Genomic DNA, 18,255 nt, shown 5'->3' with positions numbered 1-18,255 from the left:
ACTTCCAAACGTCATATCTGACCTTGACCTCTAAATGAAAGAAAAAGCAGTTTTGCAATATTTTTGCCAGATTCTGTGGGGGTTTTAATGGAATTTCATACAAATTCATCACATTTAACCAAAAGAAATCATTGCATATCGACTGTCTTACATGCATTTAAAAGAAAACAATGCAGGAAATTCCATGACGTCATTCAATCGAAGTTCACAAAGCTCTCTGAGCTTGTTAATGTAAACCCCGTTAATGTTGGCACATTACATGACGGTGAGTGTTTTGTGAATATTATTTTGCTGATAAAATTTGCAAGGAAAAGCTGGGGTCTCGGCTGTGTGTTCAGTTAAACGGCTAAATTTACAGCTATTTTCGTACCTTTTGTTTCAAAAAAATGCAGATGACATGGGTGCCATTTTGAGCGTGATCTTTTCGCGTGTAACATTGCGTATTGCATGTACTCGCGCGCGTTTGCATTGTCCAGAAATCGGAGCAAATAATTTGCAGAATATTTCGCCGGGATCTGAATGATTCTAATTAGAATACGCCCATATCGAGATCACACAAAACCTCTGACCTCAGCTTTTTACTGCCAGTGTACTGTTTGAGTGATGTTATTGGTACATAGAAAATGTCGAGCTGATGAAATGAACTACTTTTCAACATTTGCCCACGATAACATGATAAAATTGACAAAAGACGCAATTAAAGCACCAATTAGGTCACATAAATGTAAGAATCTAAGTTGATTTAAACATACGTTACACAAATCTTTAAATTATTGCAGATTAATCATTAAATGAAAACTGGACTCAACCAGGAAATGAGCAAACTCACATTCTCATCATAAATCTAATAAGTGAAATAATTAAAATTAAAAAAAAAAACAGTACTGACTGAAGTCAAACACCACACCACATGAACTATTACATATCATATGGAGGACTTGTGTGCGGAACACTAGAGCATTAATTTTGGAGTGACCTGTTTGAGGATTTTTTAATTAATTTTATTCCTCAGGAAAAATACATCAATTTTATGTACTCATAAATCTTCCAATGTGTATCATAATAGTAATCTGTAGACATTGTAACATTCAAGCTCTTCCGTTGTGCAAATTGTCTTGAGTGTCAAGCGTGTTACCCCAATTTGGAGCGCTGGTTTTGGTCCATTTTTCCGAGGTTAGATACACAGACTCCAGCAATATAGCTTCGGATTCCATATATAAACAAGAAAACATAATTTACAGTAATAAAAATGACTCATTTACAGACCAATGTTAAAATGGCACCATCTTCTATCACTAGATGTATATTCAAAACAAAATTTGAAGAGTGCCCTCGACCCGCCAAAGTATATATATATATGTAGATCTATTTTTATTTGGCTCATAGGAGGGGGCATGTTCTGAGTTCACTGACTACCTTCAAACCCAATGTGAAACCAAGGAACTATTGCTGGTCATGTTGAATCACTATTGAAGTGAAATCTTGAAATATTGGAATAGCGAAAACAATTCAAAGTAATGTGTTTTTCAAAAGTCACCTGTTTGGCACAATAAAGATCAAATGAAAATAAGCTCAAATTTTTTTCCTATAAATGAATTGCAAGATGAAATAACACATCAGAATTTAAACAGTATTAATTTCAACCAGAGGAAAGAAAATGTTAATTTGTATATATTTGCAGGGAAGTATTAACTATTCTTTAAATAAACTATAAGATTATGTTATTATGACCACTGTAATATCAGGTTGATCTCTAAAAGGACAAAATGTTAATCCACGCAGTCTTTGAATAACTGAAATAGCATCAATTTCCTTGTCCATTTGGCCTAGTTAAGTGTGGCTTTGTATGGTACAGTAGGACAACTCATTTCTAACTGATCGGTGTAAAAATCATTGAAATGCAATTACTATATGTATGTTTGGTTGTGATAACTAATACATATGCAGAATTTTTTGTTCAAAACTCCGTTTACATTCCATATGATACCCTTGCTAATGTATACATTAAAAAAAATTGTAGGCATTAAATACCAGGAAGTATGCTGTAAGGAATTCTGTTGGTGCATTTTACTGCCTTTCAAAGAGTTTCTCATTGAACAAGTGTCCATTTTCACCCAAAATTCATAATAGTTTCCCAATTCAATAGACACAGTTACTTTGAATGCATAAGATAGCAATGTATTTTTTTGCAAAACAAACCAGATGCACACATAAAAAAGTATATTTGCTATTATTTAAACAATATTGTTATGATTTTGTATTTTTTGAGTCAGAAAAAATCCAATTTTGAAGGCACATGTGGTGTTGCTGTTGTTGTTTTTACTGGCTATTTTTTGGCTTAATTATGCTGGAAAATGTTATTATGTTTATCATTCAGTAAAAAGGAATCCAGAACCCTTTACTTTGCCTGGAATATATAAACATTTATTGTTTGTCTGTCAATGCTCAAGTAGTAACTGATTTATGTACGAAATGACCAGAGAAGCCATGATTTAAATAAGATATTTATTCAAACAGTATTGTGTTGTTATACTAATTGTTGTGTACTTAATTGTATTCCCAAGTCCCAAGGTTTTAAACCACGGTCAAGTTAAATCTTGTTGTCATTCAAAAGTGTGTGCTAAGTGAATTCTAGGATAACATGTTATGAATTGTTCTGATGTTACTGTTGTTGTCAGGGTCACTGTTTTGTTAACAGTTTTTCCTTGTACACCACTTGACATAACAAGAAGCTTCATCTGGGGGTTTTCCTAATTGACTCTAAATTAAGCCTAATTATTGACATCGCTTTTATTTTACTGAAACATAAAAAAATTACATTAGTATTCATGATATTACTTAGTTCTGATTAATATTTTTCCAGTTTCCTAAACTTCCAGTAACTTATGACGTCAAAAAACAGCACAGGGCTTGTTTTTAAAATCATTATTTAGAATTGCCTGTACTGAATTTGGTTCACTAACTGTTATTACACAAGACCATAGATGGCAATGACAATAACATAATTCTTCATAGAGGGAAATTATTATACTGTAGTGATGTTAAAGTTCAGACTTGATCCACATTCCAATTCATTCAATAACCGTAGGACTTCAGAAGATCTTGTTCATGATTTGTGTTTCTAAAACTGAATGTTCAGTCACCTTTCAGGCCTACTTTCCAGATGATCAGAGATGTAGAAGAGAATCATCATGTAGATCTAAATGATTATTACACTTGAACATGGACAATGGTGATGCCTTTCTGGATGACATAGAGTGAGCATTTCATTCATCTCAGGCAAAATTAATCATCCTTTGCATGCAGTAGATTGTTGAAATGGCACTCTTTTCTTTATGATTTGAAATACAAGAATTAGTCAAACTCATACACAATTCATCAGATCATAGATTATAAAGCCTATTTCATTGGTTGATATAGTAGTAATATAAAAGTTTGATTGTGTGTTTTTTTGCTTGTTGAGTTCTCTAGACTGTGGTTTCATTCAGATTCTTGTTTGTTCTTTCAGTGCAACTGATTTGTTTGGAACCCAGAATGATGGCAATGGGGTAAGTTAAGATAAACTTTAAATAATGAAACAATATAATATATGTGAGCTTTCGAATGGGCTTTCCAGCAGTAATTTCTCTTTTTAAGCTTTGCTAAAAGCCCTCCTTCTTGAAGTTCGAGCAAGTTTCATTTTGTTTGTGCATGCATAATCAAACTCCAAAAGCATCAACGGCAAAGTAGAAGCACTTCACAATTGTGAGTCAAGGAAATAACAACATACCTGTTACAAGACTTAAGATGTAGAAGGTGCCTGTACTGCTGCAAATGCCACAGTACAGAGCTTGACATAAATTGATTTCATAAAATGTTCAAATTTATTTCCTGACTGCTCATTATCTAAATTGCTCATAATTAAATCATTCACAATTATCATTTGCGAATATTGGTATAACTGGCCACGCCCTGAGGTTCACAGCTTCATATAGACTTATATTGGGAATTATTTAAAACTCTTCTTGTCTGAAACCATCATATGATGGCCTTCTACCAAGTTTGTTCAAATTATGCACCTGCCTTTTGACCTATTTTCTTATTTTTAAGCTACAGTACCGTACTATATCATGTATAGGACGCTAGCATAGATAGGACGCAGGCAAAAAAATAGTTGAGAAAACGGGTAAAAACCCTTAATATATAAGATAGGACGCAGCGGAAAAATGTCAAAATCGGAGCCGAAAAATTGAGGTTGGTCAAGTATTTATAACATATATATTGAAGTAAAAAAACAAACAAAAAATTGTATATGAGGCATATTTTGATAACTGTCTTGTGTATTTCGATAATTATCGTCGTATTTTGGTAATTTAGCGTTCACAACAATGATATATGTCTTGACATTTTGAGAACATTTACGCATATTATAAGACTTATACAAATGCCGTAATAGTCCCGACTGACAGTCAACCGTTGCAACCGTTGCAATAGTCTCGACATGCCTTCTGAATGACAGTCAACAGTTGCAACCGTTGCAATCGCAACAAAACTGATGATTGTTTTGATAAGGCTTGTCGCTGTGCGGATTAAAGCATGTCGGCATAATTAAGTGTCGTTAATTAGCCTTGCCAGCGGAAGGCACATCGGGTAAAGTGCGAACAAACAACCATAAGGTATTACCATCACAATAGTTTGTTCTATTGATGTTTTTCTAATGACAGACAGCGGGTGTTTTTCACACCTTCGCACATTTGAAAAGATTTGATAGTGACAATAATGTTACTTAACGTTATGCACATTCCTTTATCAATTTTTTAGAACAGTTACATACAAAATGTTTTGTAAAATATCGAAACATTAAAATCATAAACAACGATTAATTGATATTTACCTCCTTTCCCGATTTCCGTTACCGTTATAACTCAATCCAGTTAAAGTGCTGACTCACATCGAGATTTTGTGAGTAGCGTCCCTTTTATAAAAAAGTAAACACTCGTGTTTTTTTCAATTTATTTCTCAATAAATCATTTTAAAGTAAACATTCAATATATTTCTGCGTGTGTTCACTTGCGTGATTTTACCTACGTCAGTTGTTCTTTTCGGTGACGCAGTACAGATACTTACTATTACCGCGTTCTTCCCCGGTCCGATATTTTCGACCTGAAATGGACTTGGAAAAAAACAGATGAAATTCTAATAGCATAGAAAGGACGCAGGCAATTTTTTAAGACGAGAATTGGGGGTAAAAAAGTGCGTCCTATGCATGATATAATACGGTAATGAAATTTGGACTGTGTGTGCTGTTTTGAAAACAGATATCATTGATGTCCTCAGGAGAACTTGACTGTGACCTTTTGACCCCCCACCCCCATTCTCCTTAAGCTGAGAGAGAGAGAGCCCAGTCATTTCGGGCAGATTTATAATGACGAGGACAATGATTATGACGATCATGATGATGGTTAAAAAACATGTTCTCTTCACTTTGCAGTCAGTGTTCAACTGGGCAGATGAGTTTCTCAATGACGACCACGAGATGGGTGCGAGTTCTGTTGCCACGGAATTGGGTAACCTCTCTCGGAATGTAAACCCATCCACCCTCCTCACAAGCGCCCCGGTGTATGGGGCAGGCACAAGCTTACCCTCACAGAATGTATCCACCTCTGTTGTTATGGGACATGGTAATTTGGGGCTTACAGCAGTCCTGGGGCAGTCGGGTGTGGTCACCTCCCAGCAACAGGCCCAGGGGTAAATCTTGTTTAAGATTATGACGTCAAGATTTAAAAACATAGGTGCTGTTTAAGACTAGGAATATTTTAAAACATGGTTTATGACTAGAGTATTCTATTCTAGACTTGGAAAGAAACAGAGTAATCATTGCTGATTTCATGACAGCCATATACGAAGGTGAATGGCCAAAAGTTAAGTCTGAATTACAATGTAATATTGTGCTCCTTCAAAACAAACGGTTATGCACTATGAAGCCATCTTGAAAGACCAACAAAATCATTTTAAAAAGCTGTTGATGGTATTACCAGAAACTCTTTTTTTTTATAATTGGACTATTTGCTTATGTTGAAATGCAATAACTGGTAAACATAAGCTCAGAACTCTCTGAAAAAAAGTGAGAAATGTTGCTGTGTACTCTTCCACTGCCTATTTATTCTGATGCTGCCAATTTCTTGGAAAAGTTATTTTAAATGGAAGATGTGTTTTTCTAATGTCAATTATATTCACCTGCATGAAATTGTATGCTTGTACGTGTATAACTACATTCATATAGCAAAGTAAACAGTATATTTCTATCTGTTTTAATGGTCAGTACTCTTTGCTTATGCTTATTATAGTTATGCAGTACTTTTACGGACTTCTATGTGAAATTTGTATATTATGAAAAAAAGAATTCATGTCTTTCAGTCTAGCTGATACAAAAAATTGAGAATGACTGAGTTTGTAAAATCTTTTTATACCACCGAAGGTGGGCATATTAAAATCGCACCGTCTGTCCATCCGTCCGTGTGTCCGGCTCATTAACTCGTGTCTGGGCTGTAACTTTCACTTGTATGGACAGATTTTAAAATAACTTGCCACATGTGTTCCACATACCAAGACGACGTGTCGCGTGCAAGACCCGTGTCCGTACCTCTAAGGTCAAGGTCACACTTAGTGTTTATTCACAATGGAGTGCTGCATATAAGGACATAGAGTATAGGTTGTCGTGTCCGGGCTGTAACTTTCCCTTGTATGGACAGATTTTAAAATAACTTGCCACATGTGTTCCACATATCCAGACGACGTGTCGCATGCAAGACCCGTGTCCCTACCTCTAAGGTCAAGGTCACACTTAGTGTTTATTCACAATGGAGTGCTGCATACAAGGACATAGAGTATAGGTAGTTGTGTCCGGCTGTAACTTTCCCTTGTATGGACAAATTTTAAAATAACTTGCCACATGTGTTCCACATACCAAGACGACGTGTCGCGTGCAAGACCCGTGTCCCTACCTCTAAGGTCAAAGTCACACTAATTAGTTAATTCACAATGGAATGCTGCAAACAAGGACATAGAGTATAGGTTGTGGTGTCCGGGCTGTAACTTTCTCTTGTATGGACATATTTTAAAATAACTTGCCACATGTGTTCAACAGACCAAGATGACGTGTCACGTGCAAGACCCGTGTCCCTACCTCTAAGGTCAAGGTCACACTTAGGTGTTTATTTATATTGTCAAGTATGGGTGGTATGTTCAGAGGCAATTTAAAATAACTCGCCATATGTATTTGACACGTAAAGGCAAGATAAGGCAAGATAATCTTTTCATGTACTGACCTTGTTCATAGGTCAATGTCACATTTGGGGGCATTTGTCACATACTGTGACAGCTCTTGTTACTAAATTAAATGAAAAAAAATTGAACAACCTTGATTTATATGGTAATTTTCATTCTACAATGATGTCATTTAATAAAAAATTTATACTTCACACCATGTAGTAAAGAAATTTGAAAATGAAAAACCTGCAGGTAATGCAGGTAATTGCATATATATAAGGGATGGCAACAAGTACTCGATCGAACGTCCGAGTACCCGAGTACCAAATCACTACTCAAGTACTCGGAAAAAAATCAAAAAATCTATAAAAATCACCAAATACACGATTTAAAGACAAAATATCAGATCTGGTTAGTTGCCAAGAGGACAATTTACGGTCCCTCTAATCCCCGCTGTATACACAATTGACCTCAATCAATTAGTTGACAGTTGTTGTGATAGTTGCAAACTGTCAACGAAGGACCCCTATTTCAAATTAGCACTGATGTCAATTAGCGAAGTTTTGATAGCGGTACTTTCACCTACACTATTCTATTGTATCTCAATTAGAGACCGTGACAAAAATTGATTTCTTAATGGGCGTATTTTAACTATTTTTACAATGATTATCACAATTGATTGGTTGATATTAAATCAAGAATTATGAATATTAATGAGGTAAACAACAATTACACAGTACGAAAAACTATCATTTAAAAAAAATAAAATTGTAGAGTAAACAACTCAACAACTGAACTTCGTATTGAATTTCGTTGACTTTTTTATGTATGCTATTAATTTTCGTTCATTGTAATTCTGATTGTTGTTCATTTCTGCAGTGCATACTTGTATAAAATGAAACGAATGAGATAAATTTAAAGCCTGAAACAACATTTGTTTTCTTTTTATATCATTTTTTGTTAAAATAGTAAAAATATGTAATGAAAGTTTACTTTAAAGGTGAAAATGACCAATAATACGACCAACGCACAATATACATCATTAACAATACATGTATACACAATCTTGTCTTTGCGAACACATATTCAATTTTTCCGAGTACTCGATCGAACGATCGTCCGAGTACTCGAGTATTAATTTTACTACTTGTTGCCATCCCTAATATATATATATATATATATATATATATGTATGAATATTTAAACTTTTTTTCTAGGTTAAGTAGCCAAATATTACAGCCAGGAGCTCTGATCGTGAAGACCGCCTCAGGTCAACAGATCCAAGTGAACAGACAGACGCAGCTTCAACTTCAAGCCCAGTTACTACAGCAACAACAACAACAGCAGCAACAAATGTCCACAGGTTTTAACCAGCCAACTATGCTTGGTCGCTCAGTAACTCCCAACTCTGCCAGTGGTAGCATGGGACTGACTTTTGCAGCTAACAATGTGTCTCAGACAATAAGTCAGTTGAAGAGCGCAAGCCCCGCACCAAACATGAACATCCTCCAACTCCCTGCTCAAGTCCATAATCAACAACAGCAGCAGCCTCAGCAACACCAGCAGTTCCAAATTGCCCCAGGCACCATTCTACAAATTCCGTCCTCTCAGACACTAGGTGGTGCCTCGCAATCAATCAGTGGTCTTGTGCAAGGAGGAGCATTGATAGGGACGCCACAGCAGCAGACTAACTTAGTGAACAATCAGAACTCAGTAATTCAGAACCCAAACATTGTGAATGTAAACTTTAATCAGCCACAGATGCTGCTGAATAGCCAGACGCAGCAGAGATCAAATCTGAACATCACCAACATTCAGACCCCTACCCACAGTCCCTTCAATATACAAGGTATGTAAAATTAAATGTGAATTGCAGAATGACAAACTTCTGTGTTTTAATTGTTCAACTCCATCCAACTTGTTAGTGGCTGAGACTTAAAAGGTTAAATTTCCTTTTAAAATAGTCTTTAATGTTTAACAATATATATACAAATAGATTATTAGGATTCAATTGGTCAAGTATTCAGAAATGATATAATTTGAAAAATTACCTTCTAGACATATTGGGTTTCTGAAATTCATGATGTAAAAAAACCTTTGGGTATGCAGGGTTTCCGCCAGCCCTTTTTGTCGGGCCCGACGTGCCTTCCGCTGGCAAGGCCAATTACCGACACGCGTTAATTATGCCGACATGCTTTAATCTGCGTAGCGACAATCCTTATCAAAACAATCATCAGTTTTGACAATACACGATTTTGTTGCGATTGCAACGGTTGACTGACAGCCAGAAGGCGTGTCGGGATTATTACGACATTTGTATCAGCCATTCAGGATCGACGACAGCATGAAGGCGTGTCGGTGAGGTTTAACAGTGCCAATTAACCAAACTCTTCCTATATTTTATCAGAATGGGAATGTGTGAAAAACACCACTGTCGTAATTGCGACCTTCATCCCTATAATCATCTATGAACGCATAGTAAACAATAAGTGTTAATTGATTTCGGTAACATAAATCATGTGTCGTTTTATTTTGTTTCTTAATCCCGAGTCCTTTTGTTAACCAATTATTAAATTATAACTGAGAACCGTGTTAAGATATCTGTGTTATTAACAAGGGTTATGCTATGTCGTTGTAATTTATTGAGTCGCGTTCCCGTCTTTAGTTTAAAAGTGTAAAGTTATATTTTGTGTTGCTTATTATTAACCTTTGATTATTTTATCGTTCTTTTAATTTATTTAGAAAAAGATAAATAAATCTGAAAATACACATTACATTCCCTTTAAGTTATTATTTAGCCAACCCGGCTTTAAAAATATTAGCTGTTGCAGCTTTAAATACGAATACACGAGCAGTCGCTTTGCTCCGGGCTGTTTTGTGTTCCAGCATGCAGCGTGCTTTACACGTTTTGCTGCGACGTCAATATAAATAATACCCGCACTAAACGAAACATGAGTCGATCAATATCGTCGATATTGTATTGTCGGAAAACTTTGGAAATACCAATAATCAAGGAAGAGAAACCATTAACCCTTTTCACAAATAATTTTAATGTTAATCGGACTTTAGTTGGTAATTCTAAATCATGGGAACATAACTGTAAACTTGTTTAAAATGCATGAAATTGCACCATTTTGGATACGAAAATATAAAAAAAGTTTTTGTACTTGTTAGACTGTTTTTCCCCCAGGAACACTGATTCGGACTGCTGAAGGCAAAAGTATTCTAATCCCGAGCCAGAATCTTGCTCATCCGATCAACATACAGGGTTTGTCTCTGGGAACACCACTAGGTCAAACTGCCATACAACAACCCCAGCAGACTGCCAACATGCTCGTACAGCAACAACAACAGCAACAGGTGGACAATAGGACCAACCAGGGTTAGTTTAACTTTGTCAAAGTATAAGCATGTACAACAAAAACTCTTCAAAAAGGCTATTGCATTGAAACAAGCTGAAAAGAAAGCTTCTAAATATTTCACTGTACAGAAACCTTTCCATCAATTTTATGATGAGTTACCATTATTTGCAGTCTTTGAAATAAGGATATTTTGCCTCAACTTAAGTAGGGCCTAAAAAAAAAATACATTTGGTTCGGGTTACCCGACCCTACCTACGGAATAGGCGCCGACCCTACCGTTTTTATAGTCAGTTTAAAAAAAAAAAAAGTAAAAAAAAAAAATAAAAAATAAAAATAAAAATAAAAATATTTTTTTATTTTTTGCTTTTTATTTTTTTGTCTTTCAATATGAAGTTTAAAACCTTAAATGCTTATATAGAAGATAACTTTAACACCATTCTCCAATGATGAAAATGACATTCTTATATAAAGCCTAATAAACAAAAAAAAAAAAAAAAAAAAAAAGCCTACCTACCCTACCTATTTTTGAAAAGGATGTAACCCTAACCAAACAATTATTTTTTTTAGGCCTAGGAAGAATTAAGTAGGAAGAATTTGAAAAGCAAAAGAAGAACATGAAAACAAGTTAATCAGTCAAGTTAATAGTAGCAATGTCTCATCTAAAAAATGGTTTAAACTAGTAAAAAACTCACAAATAAACAAACAAATGCAATTCTACTAACATTAATAGAAAATGATCGCACTGCGTCAACAGATCAAGAGAAAACTGAAATGCTTAACAACTTTTTTGGTAAACAATCAACACTTCCAGATGAAAACATTCAACCGCTTCCTCTCTTACGAAATGCTACATCAGTCTTATCAGACATCGTCATCTCTCTTTAAGATGTCTAAGACGCGATCACCTCCATCGACCCTTCAAAGGCTTGTGGACCCGATCTTGTCAGTCCCAGACTTATACGAGAAGGTGCACCTGTCCTTGCTACACTTTTATCCATATACTTTAGTAAACTAATATGTCGATCTGTTTTTCCGTCGTCATGGAAACTTGCAAACGTCACTCCGATCTTTAAAAAAGGAGACCCGTCTAATCCAGCTAACTACCGGCCTTTTTCTTTGCTGAGCTGTCTTGGAAAACTGATGGAGCGCTGTATCCATAAGGTTCTTTATAACTATCTCGTTAGTAAAAAACTATTATCCCCTCTCCAATCAGGCTTCATCAAAGGTGACTCTACAATCAACCAGCTTACATTCTTATACAATGACGTCTGCAAAGCGTTTGACAATGGCATAGAAGATGCAGTCTTCTGTGATATTTCTAAAGCGTTCGATAGGGTTTGGCATCAAGATCTCCTTCACAAACTATCTTCTCTTGGTATTTCTCGCTCTTTGCTTCGTTGGTTCTCTTCCTATCTATCATTTCGCCAACAAGGTGCTGGTTTCTTGTCATCTTGGTCTTCTGTTAACGCCTATGTCCCCCAGGGGTCAATTCTCGGCCCACTTCTCTTTCTCGTTTATATTAATGACATCACAACGGACATCAATGCCAATATTCGCTTATTTGCTGACGATACAATTTTATACATCGTGGTCGACCATCCCGACACAGCTAGCACTGAACTTAACAGAGATCTTCAAACCGTCTACTCGTGGTCCCGAACATGGCTTGTTTCCAGACAAGTCTTAAGTCTATGATATTTTCTGGTAAACACAATAAGCTGTACATCCACAACTTTACCTGAACCATATCCCAATGGAACAAGTCGAGTCACAAAATCATCTGGGTATAACCCTCTCAAGCGATGCCAAATGGACGCAGCACATCACTCTTATGTTGGGAAAAGCTTGGCAACGTATCGGTCTGCTTAGGACCTTAAAGTATCACCTTAATCATCCCTCCTTAGAAAAAAATGTACATGCCTTATCGACCGCTTTTAGAGTATGGGGACAACTACACAAATCAGCATACCCCCCCCCCCCCCCCCCCCCCCCAGAAAGGCCTGTTCAAAAGTCCGAATATTTAGAAATGTCACACATTTTCGCGACGTCTTTTCGGTCAATATGTTTTCGCGATATCGCAATTCCTAAGAGGGTTGTAGAGCCGCATAGCCGATTCAGATAGTCATTGATACAAGCTTAATTCAAATGAGATTCTCATCGAGTTCTGCGGCGTTTCTAATAAGAACGATTGTGATCGTAAATAACTGTGGCTGTCGGGAAGCGGTCAGACGACAAAAAGTGAAACAGTATTATGTTTTATTTGCTTAATGCATCTACAGTGGGTCAACATTCAACTGATACTCTTGAATAATAATCTCTATCTAGATTTATAATCGGGGCTTCAAGCTATAAGTGTGATATCGACAACGATTTTTTCATTACTGCGAATAAAAATGACGTAAGCAGCGCACTCAGCTTCCAGACTATGTAGTTAATCAAGCGTGTCGCTGTTGATATCCTATATATGACTAGTTTCGGATTAACAATGACATATGCAATTTAACCCTTAAGCGCATGTATACGAGATAGGCCGACATAGCTCATTAGCAGATGTAAACGCATCTGGCCGACCCTATAATGAGTCTATTCTTGAGCAACATGCCATGTGCACCTATTTATCAAAATCTTCTCTATGGAAATGAAACTCTTTTATTTGAACAAAACAAAGTAATATTTTCACTTGTGCAATCGTACATAACTGCCTCTAGGTGGTTCGGTTTGCAATGAGCAGCAACAAACAACGAAGGAAGACCAACCCTCCCTGGCGTATCGGGCTGATCACGCCCACCCCCTCATCGGTGTGCAACCAACAATTTTCATTTTTTATCATTTTTAGATAAAATTAAGAAGACATAATCTATCAATAATACTCATTTTCAGTGTAGCATATGCCATGTCTCATCTGTTTTTTATGCACTATATGTAAGTAGAGGAGCAGAATTAATAGAAGTTATTTCTTGTTTTCTAATCCTCGAACATATTGTGATTTATTTCATTTCCATACATATAACATATGTATGTTAGTATGCTATTTGTCAAATAAATAAAGTTTAAACTAAGAAGGAAGAAAAAAGTTAATACCCTTTTGATTTCATTGTTGTCATTGTCGGTGTACAAAAACTATGTTGCCCTAACTCAGAAACCATTTAAGATAGTTCAAGAGTGGACACAGTGCATCAGCTTAATCTCTTTTATCTATTTTAAACACAATGTATGTGAAATATTACCTCTCTTTGGTTAATAATGACAAATGGTTAGTTTATTATATGTAAGAAAACTACTATTGATGTGAAGTAATTTTTCAATTCTCAATCACTAAAAATCTGGTCCAAATTTGTGGGAGCTCTTTCAGTTATTGCCCTTTGAGTTGTGATATTGTTTTGCTTGAGTTGTCCGTCACAAATTGTATTTGCTCCATATCTCTTCAACCCTTGAAGGATTTTTAACTCTGCACAACCGCTCACCATATTGGGATGATGGTTTGAGCTTTTGTAACATTCAGCTCAGTTCAAGGTCAAAGTCATACTTAAAGGTCAAAGTTCATATGACTACATTTTGTGTTGTAGATATTATTTCAGTAAGTAATGTACATACATGGACATTTGAAATAAAACAACATGTATAGTAAATAATATTATACATACATGATATTTTCAATAGCCATGACAGGCACACCGAACCTAGGATGACACAAAAAAGAGAAAACTCTTATTTCCATTGTGGTCCTTGGTGGCTTGGCATAGGGAGGCATTGCATATTTAAGTAATAATATAGCTGTAATCGAAATTGCACAAATATATTAAAAGTTGTCTTTATGCATTAAAATAAATATTGCCGTAGTTGTATCACAGTCACTTTACATAATTTAGTAACATAAAGTTATAAGTTGAGAAAGTTAAATATAATTATCACAATATAGTATGAATATGACAGTATGTAGTACTTATAAAATGCGAGGCTAGGTTAAAATAGTTCCTTTACTGAAAATCTTTGGATAAATAAATGAAAAAACAAAACCTCTAATAGCATAACTTATTATGCCAAATTATCTAAAAAAAGATTCTTTACTAGCAATTTAAAAACAGGTAATTTCTTAGTCTGTGCGATACAAGATGGCAACTTGTTCCATAAGGAAATACTAGAAAAGAAGGACTTTAACCCAAAACCTTTGACCTCTGGAACAGCATAAGCCCCTTTCTGACATAACCTTGTCCTATGGGTGTGCACAGTATCTTGGGAGATAAAATTGTCTCCCATGTAGTCCGGGGCTATGCCATTTTTTATTCTAAAGACATGACCCAAAATAATCTGGTCTACACGTTTGTTGACAGGTAACCAGTTGAGTAATTTAAAGTGTTCTGGGCCAATGTGAGACCTTGCATCTAGATCAAAAACAAACGTCATAATTTTATTTTGTGAGGTTTGGAGCTTGGTTTTAAGTAACTTGGTCAGACCATGATACCACATAGATCAGGCATAATCAAAATGGCATTGAATTAAGGCCATGACATAGAGTTTCTTGGTGTGTTTTGTAAAGTAAATTTTGCATTAGCCTTTTTATGCCCCCGAAGGTGGGCATATTAAAATCGCACCGTCCGTCCGGCCGTCCGTCCGGCTCTATAACTTTCCCTTGTATGGACAGATTTTAAAATAACTTGCCCAGGTGTTCCACATACCAAGACGACGTGTGGCGTTCAAGACCTGCATATAAGGACATACAGTATAGGTTGTCGTGTATGTACAGATTTAAAAATAACTTGCCGCATGTGTTCCACATTCCAAGACAACGTGTCGCGTGCAAGACCCGTGTCCCTACCTCAAAGGTCAAGGTCACATTTGGTGTTTATTTACAATGGATTGCTGCATATAAGGACTTAAGAGTATAGGTTGTCGTGTCCGGGCTGTAACTTTCCCTTGTATGGACAGATTTTAAAATAACTTGCCACATGTGTTCCACATACCAAGACGACGTGTGGCGTTCAAGACCCGTGTCCCTACCTCAAAGGTCAAGGGCACACTTAGTGTTTATTCACAATGGAGTGCTGCATATAAGGACATAAGAGTATAGGTTGTCGTGTCCGGGCTGTAACTTTCCCTTGTATGGACAGATTTTAAAATCACTTGCCACATGTGTTCCACATACCAAGACGACGTGTCGCGTGCAAGACCCGTGTCCCTACCTCAAAGGTCAAGGTCACACTTGGTGTTTATTTGCAATGGATTGCTGCATATAAGGACTTAGAGTATAGGTTGTCGTGTCCGGGCTGTAACTTTCCCTTGTATGGACAGATTTTAAAATAACTTGCCACATTTGTTCCACATACCAAGACGACGTGTCGCGTGCAAGACCCGTGTCCCTACCTCAAAGGTCAAGGTCACACTTAGTGTTTATTCACAATGGAGTGCTGCATATAAGGACATAGAGTATAGGTTGTCGTGTCCGGGCTGTAACTTTCCCTTGTATGGACAGATTTTAAAATAACTTGCCACATGTGTTCCACATAACAAGACGACGTGTCGCGTGCAAGACCCGTGTCCCTACCTCAAAGGTCAAGGTCACAATTAGTGTTTATTTACAATGGAGTGCTGCATATAAGGATATAGAGTATAGGTTGTCGTGTCCGGGCTGTAACTTTCCCTTGTATGGACAGATTTTAAAATAACTTGCCAGATGTGTTCCACATACCAAGACGACGTGTCGCGTGCAAGACCCGTGTCCCTACCTCAAAGGTCAAGGTCACACTTAGTGTTTATTCACAATGGAGTGCTGCATATAAGGACATAGAGTATAGGTTGTCGTGTCCGGGCTGTAACTTTCTCTTGTATGGACAGATTTTAAAATAACTTGCCACATGTGTTCCACATACCAAGACGACGTGTCGAGTGCAAGACCCGTGTCCCTACCTCAAAGGTCAAGGTCACACTTAGTGTTTATTCACAATGGAGTGCTGCATATAAGGACATAGAGTATAGGTTGTCGTGTCCGGGCTGTAACTTTCCCTTGTATGGACAGATTTTAAAATAACTTGCCAGATGTGTTCCACATACCAAGACGACGTGTCGCGTGCAAGACCCGTGTCCCTACCTCAAAGGTCAAGGTCACACTTAGTGTTTATTCACAATGGAGTGCTGCATATAAGGACATAGAGTATAGGTTGTCAGTGTCCGGGCTGTAACTTTCTCTTGTATGGACAGATTTTAAAATAACTTGCCACATGTGTTCCACATACCAAGACGACGTGTCGAGTGCAAGACCCGTGTCCCTACCTCAAAGGTCAAGGTCACACTTGGTGTTTATTTACAATGGATTGCTGCATATAAGGACTTAGAGTATAGGTTGTCGTGTCCGGGCTGTAACTTTCCCTTGTATGGACAGATTTTAAAATTACTTGCCACATGTGTTCCACATAACAAGACGACGTGTCGCGTGCAAGACCCGTGTCCCTACCTCAAAGGTCAAGGTCACACTTAGTGTTTATTTACAATGGAGTGCTGCATATAAGGATATAGAGTATAGGTTGTCGTGTCCGGGCTGTAACTTTCTCTTGTATGGACAGATTTTAAAATAACTTGCCACATGTGTTCCACATACCAAGACGACGTGTCGAGTGCAAGACCCGTGTCCCTACCTCAAAGGTCAAGGTCACACTTGGTGTTTATTTACAATGGATTGCTGCATATAAGGACTTAGAGTATAGGTTGTCGTGTCCGGGCTGTAACTTTCCCTTGTATGGACAGATTTTAAAATAACTTGCCACATTTGTTCCACATACCAAGACGACGTGTCGCGTGCAAGACCCGTGTCCCTACCTCAAAGGTCAAGGTCACACTTAGTGTTTATTCACAATGGAGTGCTGCATATAAGGACATAGAGTATAGGTTGTCGTTTCCGGGCTGTAACTTTCCCTTGTATGGACAGATTTTAAAATAACTTGCCACATGTGTTCCACATAACAAGACGACGTGTCGCGTGCAAGACCCGTGTCCCTACCTCAAAGGTCAAGGTCACACTTAGTGTTTATTTACAATGGAGTGCTGCATATAAGGATATAGAGTATAGGTTGTCGTGTCCGGGCTGTAACTTTCTCTTGTATGGACAGATTTTAAAATAACTTGCCACATGTGTTCCACATACCAAGACAACGTGTTGCGTGCAAGACCCGTGTCCCTGCCTCAAAGGTCAAGGTCACACATAGTGTTTATTCACAATGGAGTGCTGCATATAAGGACATAGAGTATAGGTTGTCGTGTCCGGGCTGTAACTTTCCCTTGTATGGACAGATTTTAAAATCACTTGCTACATGTGTTCCACATACGAAGACGACGTGTCGTGTGCAAGACCCATGTCCCTACCTCTAAGGTGAAAGATACACTAAGTGTTTATTCACAAGGGAATTCTGAATATAAGGACATAACAGTGTAGGTTGTCAAGTATGGGTGGTATTTTTTTATGTTCAGAGGCAATTTAAAATAACTTGCCATATGTATTTGACACTTAAAGGCAAGATCAACTTTTCATGTACTGACCTTGTTCGTAGGTCAATGTCACATTCGGGGGCATTCGTCACATACTGTGACAGCTCTTGTTTAAATATAGAACGAGCCATAGAATCAAAAGATAGAGTCTGATCAATAGTTGCGCCAA

General features: G+C 37.1%; 1 protein-coding gene across 4 annotated transcripts in view; it reads left to right on the top strand.

Moving 5' to 3' along the window:
• Positions 1-229: 229 nt before the first annotated feature.
• LOC128230613 (uncharacterized) overlaps positions 230-18,255 on the top strand; it is a 31,054-nt gene continuing 13,028 nt past the window's right edge. For 2 of the 4 annotated variants that reach the window (XM_052943036.1, XM_052943034.1), the window contains exons 1-6: positions 230-265; positions 3,151-3,257; positions 3,509-3,548; positions 5,471-5,727; positions 8,466-9,097; positions 10,439-10,630. In XM_052943036.1, coding sequence (XP_052798996.1) covers positions 3,223-3,257; positions 3,509-3,548; positions 5,471-5,727; positions 8,466-9,097; positions 10,439-10,630 — 1,156 coding nt within the window. In that variant the 5' untranslated portion in view covers positions 230-265; positions 3,151-3,222. Of the gene's footprint in view, positions 266-498; positions 725-3,150; positions 3,258-3,508; positions 3,549-5,470; positions 5,728-8,465; positions 9,098-10,438; positions 10,631-18,255 lie in introns of those variants that run through there. The other 2 variants (XM_052943035.1, XM_052943038.1) reach the window with 2 other exon arrangements.

The sequence above is a fragment of the Mya arenaria genome, chromosome 4, assembly GCF_026914265.1.
Source record: "Mya arenaria isolate MELC-2E11 chromosome 4, ASM2691426v1".
NCBI classification, from domain to species: domain Eukaryota; kingdom Metazoa; phylum Mollusca; class Bivalvia; order Myida; family Myidae; genus Mya; species Mya arenaria.
The sequence above is the reverse complement of the archived record's forward strand: the minus strand, read 5'-3'. Positions and strand labels throughout refer to the sequence as shown.